Consider the following 6,763-nt stretch of genomic DNA (forward strand, 5'->3'; position numbering starts at 1 on the left):
TTCGTTCACCTTTTAGAGAATTTTGGGAGTGACTAAATCATTCTATTGAGCCCGATAGGATGGTTCGGCCACTTTCAAATTAAATTTTTTTTAGTGGTTGGACCATCCTCGAAGCTCTAAGGGGTGTTCGGTCAGCCTCAGCAAAACCATCCCGTCAACCTTAGGGTGGTTCAACCACCTCTCAATTCTCTTTTTTTCGTTAAAGGGTACTTTGGACACTCAAGTAAAAAATTGCACATGTAAGTCACAGGTGCAACGTTCCATCCATTTTAACATTAAAAAGCTAACGGCAACTCATAATTGAAAGGAAATGGTAACTTGAGGGGCAAGTGTAATTTTCCAGTAGTATTTATGTATAAAGAATCTCTCATATAATGTTGGGAAAGATACACTTAGCTCTTCCAACTAACACTCCATTGATACTTAGTCCACTAAACTTTAAAAAATGACACATCATCCCTTTCAAACTACCATTTTATTGTAAGCTACACTCTATGTTAACATTTTGTGTTAAAATAAACGGAAAATGCTACAAGTGATGTGCACTTGCTAATTTAACCCTCTAACCATTTTCATGGTGATCGAGCGACCCCCATGCTGTAAGCATTATTCAACAACTCTCTTGGTTTGACTACCTCGCAAATCATCTCGGGGGTTGTCAAACCAGGCCTCAACTTCCTCTTTTTTTTTTTTAAATTATTTTTATTTAAAAAGAATAAGAATTTTTAGGGGTAATCTCTCTCTCTCTCTCTCTCTCTCTCTCTCTCTCTCTCTCTCTCTCTCTCTCTCTCTCTCTCTCTCTCTCTCTCTCTCTCTCTCTCTCATGCAAACACACTTAGTGCCCATTACAACGATACTTTTAGAGAAAGCATGCAAGTTTCACCCATTAATCACATTAATCAATTTATTCAAACTTTTGCATACTAGTCAACCATCAGGAAAAACTAGCATTTGATTGTGTTCACATCGCTGCTCATCTCACATAATAATATAAACACAAGACGTAAAATACAAGTATTTAACTTGATAATTCTCACTTAACATGCTTAACACACCAGTCTAACAGAATCTGATTGGCCTCCTCAGCAGACTTCACAGCTGCCTCATCCTCAGCATTGTACCTGATTGTCCACCCATGTTCAACTTTCGGAAATACCTTAACCAAGGAATCCACCTGTGAAGAATCATGAATATTTCATCATTATCATAAGCAAAAATTGGGAAATACACACACAAAAGTTACCCAAGGTGGATTGATTGCAACCAATAAAGACAAACTATAGGCGGAGTAGGGAAGATTGACTTAAGTTTTATTAAATCACCACTTATCCCAAAAGCTTAAGCTGATAGGAAGATGTAAATTTAATCACTTAATTAATCCTTTAACAAGTTTAAGGCATTCCAAGGAAAAAAAATGGGGTCATCATGATGAATATTTTCTTTGCTCGTTTAGAAATATTTGATTAACGTAAACTTACTCCAACCCAACTAATCTTTCTGAGAAATGTTACGCTTCTCAAATTTTTTCTAATACTGCATCTCATGTGTAGGGTTAGGTATCAGTTAAATCGATGACAGTATTTTTGCCTGCTAAACTAAAACAGTCGGTTAATTAAACAACTTTTTATTTTATAAACATGATTTAAAGTTGGTACATCTAACGATGTACGTACATGATATCAATGTTGTCACGTCTTTTAAAAAATTTAAATAATATAACATCCATATGTACCATTAAATACATTAACTCTAAATCTTCATCATGAAATGAAAATAATCCTTGCCGATGAAATTGAGGTTAAAGGACTTGTGGTTGTAGGCCAATATGTAAAACCTCATTAAAAGAATTGATCATGAATCATCACTATTAGATTTCCTTCTTTTCTTTTGTTCACTTAAGAATAAAATCTAAAAGAAAAGAAATTTACATAATTATAAAGGAAAAAAAACATATAAATCAAGGTACAAGCTAACAATGTAAAGAAACATATAATTATGATTAAGAAAAAGACAAAAAGATTTGATCTTCCTACCCCTGATTTAGCATTTAAGACCTCTTCAAACTGTTTCAAGAGTTCTGGTGGAGCAAAATCGTCAATCTCAGCTCCTAGTATTGCAGTAGGAACCTTAACCTCTGAAATTATTTCCAAACATTGACTATTAAGACATACTAATTAACAAAACCAGGTAAAAATGTATTATTACAACAGGGTTAAGAAGAAATTAAGATTATATAAATCATCATTTTACAAAGCCAACATTCAAATTTGCCAGAATAATGTAAGAGCTAGAAATTGTTTCCTGATCGATGGTGTTTCAAAAGACACTTTAAGCTAGTTTTGGTTCTGGAACATTTAAGGATTGGAATCCATACCTCTGGTATCATCCACAGTGACCCATGCAGGATGTAATAGCACACCAGCCTGGATAAGCTCACACTTCCCAAGTTCAATTGTAACCTTGGCTGAGAAGAATACAAAAAGTTCAAAATCAAACTTGTTTCTTATTGGGCTAAAAAAGAGAAAGGAACAAAGAAGAATAATTAATAGAGAAAAGCTAGCTCACCACCCCAGCAATAGCCTGCAGCTCCAACTGCAGAAACACCATGACTTTTTAGAGCTTCAATTACTGTCTTTGCCTCCTCAAATCCCTTATCCTATTCAAATAATTTTAGAGCCCCATTCAAACACACATAAATCAACTATATGTATCTATGTATTTATTTATTTACGTAGGTTCGGACCCTCCACATAAGAAATCATGATTCCGCCCCTAGAAACAGTTCAATAATTTATAAAGTACGAACCATATGTTGCTTTCATCGCGCGATAACAATAGAGAAATTGGGTAGCGGAATCCACACACGTCCTTAGGCAGCATACTATGTTCCCAGACTCCCCAAATTGTCAAATGACCAAATTAATATTGATCTTAAAAGTGAGACTTAACATGGGATATATTTAATTAAAATTGGTGGCGAATTAGAAAGACAAGATTCGAACTCAAATCTTTGTTCTGCTCTCATGTTAAATCACAAGTACTAATTCTAAAAATTTAAGCCGACAAAAAATAGAGAATTTGATCATTTAATTAATATTTTAACACCGATAAAGTCCTGAGAAATTAATTCTGCAACAGTACATTCAAGTTTCTCATTTGAAACAAAAATAAAAGCAAGTGTTAAAACCAAAAACGAACCGTTCCATGATCCTTCAACCAAACTGGTAGAGGCCTATCGGGTTTGTCGAACGCATAGGGATCTCCATGTATAAAGTCAGGAACCACCGCGTAAAATCCAGCAGCTGCAACCTTGTCTGCAACCTTCCTTTAACATGGAAAGCAGATCATGATATTAATTAATTAGCACCTCCTTTTCAAAATAATATATAATATATCTTTAATTCTATTGCTCATCTTTTAGTAATCTCTTTTGTAAATTCATAATTCTCACGTGGTTCTACATATTCAAGGGGGAATTTGTCCTTTTTTTTTTATTTTTATTTTTTTTTTATTTTTTATTTTTTTTTTTTTATGGAGATAGACAAAAGATGAAAATCAAATATTTCTCATATCCAAATTAAGTCAGCTCAGTTTGAATCGACATAATCTTGAATCAAGTTTTTATTCTATTTTTTTTTTTTCTTTTTGTGAAGGGATATTTTTGAAAATGCGAAAATGAGTTTGATAGGCCATAAATTTGGTTAATTTATAGATAAAAGAGAAAGAGGAAGGGGCCTTCTCTATAAGGGTTTTTCTACACAATCTCTAGCAAGATTTAATCCAAAATATTTGAGAAGTCGAGTTGCAGTGTGCTGGTCAGTAAGCCGAGGAAACTCCTTTTTTTTTAAACAAAAAAAAAAAAAAAATAGGGATAAATGTAAAATCAGTCCCTATAGTTAACCTAAATTACAAATCACTGTATGTCATATCAAAGTGATCGAATTCAAAGGTCCCTAGGCTATGCCAAAAAAAATACTTTAGTCCCTAGAGTCAAATTCTGTTAAAACATTTGACGAATTCTTTTAAGTGTCAAGTTAGCTCTAATAAAATGACGACACGTGTCACTCTTAATAAAAATATACATTTATAAAACAAAAATAAAAACAAAATTTAACTTTAAAAAAAAAATGAAAGAAAAAACAATAGGGGTGGCTGCCTGTTCATATTAATTATATTTTTTTTTTATTAAAAATGACACGTGTAGTCATTAATAAAATAAAAAAAAATGGTTCGGCAGCCATTCCTATCCTCTTTTTTTTAAAAAAAAAAAAAATTTTTTTTTTTTTTTTTAAAGAGCGCATGTGTCCATGTACAATTTTTTTTAGGTGTAGGAGTTGTTGATTACATGTATGAAAAATAAACAATTAAATTAACAAAAAAAAAAAAAGAAAAAAAAAACACTAACTGAGGTAGTGTTGTGGCCGCCTGATGGCAGCAACACCCTATATGGCGAACACCGTGTGGTGGCTTCAAAACCACCAAGTGTTCTTGTGGACTCATGGTGGGCGCTAGACATGGTGGCTGCCAATCAAATCTAGCAATTAACTTGTCAGCCACCACTAGGGTTGCTAGATCACCACCATAATAGTGGCACCGCCACCACTATGATTTTTAATTTTTAACTTCTACAAAACATTCGTCAAAACTTAACCAAATCAATTCTTAATATTTGTCATTTTCAAAACACTTCTTGAAACTGTACCACGAGTAGTCTAGCAGGTGATTATTGTGTCTAAATCTCTCATGTCATAGTTTTTTTTAACTGACAGTAAATATTTTTCATGGATATTAATTTATATCGAACCATTTATATAATTGTCTCTTGTTTGTGGTTGTGTCGTTCTTTTTATATGATGTACACTATTTATTTTATTTACTTGTTACTTGGTTTGACGTGTTTGATATATTATCAATACTTAGATTGTTTATTTGTTTATTGATCAAGTAGTTGATAAATCAATTAGCAATGGACTATAAACGTAAAAGTAATATTTTTCACACAACTTTCATACAATTTTAAAAGTTTTTTATTTTAGTGATCAACCATTGGATCTAATTTTCTACATGTGGGCCCTAAATTTTTAATGGTTGATCTTAAAAAAAAAATAAAAAAAAATAATTGTGTAAGAAACATTATTCATATATGCAAAGAGATCGATATGATACGTTTACAACTTCTGTACAACTTCAACAAATTTTTTATTTTAAAAAAATCAACCATTAAATATGTATGACACATATGTATGAAAACAAATTCAATGATTAATTTGAAAATAAATTATTAGAGTTATATAAAAATTATGTTAAGAGTTGTACAACAATCCAGAAAGAAGAACCATAAACTAAATGAAGAAAAGAGATATGAAAATTGGCCATGCATATACATATACCTCAAGTTTGGAGCTTCATAACCTGAAGGACAGTCAACATGTGAAGTTAGAAGATGACAGTGGACAAGTCTAGTGTGAAAACTGAAAAGTCACCGTGGGGGTAACTAAGGAGATTAAAAACTAATGATAATTCAAAAAAAAAAAAAAAAAAAGATTAAGGTTCAAGGAATTATTTGTGGTTTTTTCAAAATATGCTGTACAAGATGAACATGAAATATCTCTCATATTTTATGTTGTTTGTAAACACCAATAATATTATCTAAAAACAAAAAATCAATGGACTGATCAAGATCTTCTACAATTATTTGTCTGAATTTAAGAGAATTTGAGAAAGTGATTGTGAGAGTTTACTTACGGGACCCACCTGACCGAATAAGTGATTGGATAGCTCAATTTTTATTTGGTCAAGTGAGTCTTATAAGTAATCTCTCATAATTACCTACACAAATTCTCTTAAATTCAGATAACTAATTATAAAAATGTAATCCTATTATACGACATAAACTCAAACTACCTTCAACGCTTTATTATTATTATATATTTTAACGATAGTGAAATCCGACAATAAGCCACCAAAGAGATGGGCAAAAAGAGAGAGAAGTGATTGCGTGAGGAAAAAATGAAGAATGCTAAAGCTCTTTTTAGTGTTCTTTTAGAGATTTTTTATGTTGACATGGCACTTTGTATTTTTTAATAAAAACAAGAAAAATAAATTAAACTGTAATTTTTTCTTTATTAAAAATAAGATGTCATGTCAGCATAGAATGAAAAAAAAAAAAAAAAAAAAAAAAAAAAAAAAAAAAAAAAAAAAAAAACCTCTAAAATTTCTTGAAAAAAATAGGCCAAAAATTGAAAATAGAGCTGAAAAGTGAGTAAAGAGATTGAGAGAAAAAGTTTTAAAGAAATGTTTGATGATAGGCGGTACCAAAGATGTCAGAGATGATGAGGACGGCAAGCTTGGAGTTGGGGGAGCCGGCGACGTAGGTGCTGAGGCCGCCGAGCTGTAATACATGGCCGGCACCGGCGCTTGGGTCCAGAGTGGGCGGGTTGGCGCAGCACTGAGGGCCTGACATTCTTATTAATTTTCCTATGATTATAAGCAAACGCTGGACGCTAAATATATATGGTCTAGTAATTAAGGGTGTAGTGGATTTGGTCTGATATTTTATAATAAAAAAAAGCCGGCGGGCCCCCTCATGACTATGCGTGGCTGACGTGTCAGGGATCAACGTTTCTGCATACGACAACGACAAAAAGACAACTTAAAATAACATGTTCGGATAAATTATATGTACGGGTGGAGATAATTTTTATAAAGTAATTATAGTCATTGTGCATGTGCGTGGACAATTTTTTTATTTTTTTATAAAATA

At 32.3% G+C, this 6,763-nt stretch overlaps 1 protein-coding gene across 1 annotated transcript; it reads right to left on the reverse strand.

The window, feature by feature from the left end:
- Positions 1-877: 877 nt before the first annotated feature.
- LOC133881930 (endo-1,3;1,4-beta-D-glucanase-like) lies at positions 878-6,499 on the reverse strand. Its single transcript, XM_062321008.1, has 7 exons — positions 6,316-6,499; positions 5,391-5,412; positions 3,199-3,325; positions 2,566-2,656; positions 2,375-2,464; positions 2,034-2,134; positions 878-1,174 (listed from the first exon to the last, which is right to left on the reverse strand). The coding sequence occupies exons 1-7, from the start codon at positions 6,461-6,463 to the stop codon at positions 1,034-1,036; spliced, it is 720 nt and encodes a 239-aa protein (XP_062176992.1). The 5' UTR covers positions 6,464-6,499; the 3' UTR covers positions 878-1,033.
- Positions 6,500-6,763: the final 264 nt, after the last annotated feature.

The sequence above is a fragment of the Alnus glutinosa genome, chromosome 1, assembly GCF_958979055.1.
Source record: "Alnus glutinosa chromosome 1, dhAlnGlut1.1, whole genome shotgun sequence".
Classification (NCBI taxonomy): domain Eukaryota; kingdom Viridiplantae; phylum Streptophyta; class Magnoliopsida; order Fagales; family Betulaceae; genus Alnus; species Alnus glutinosa.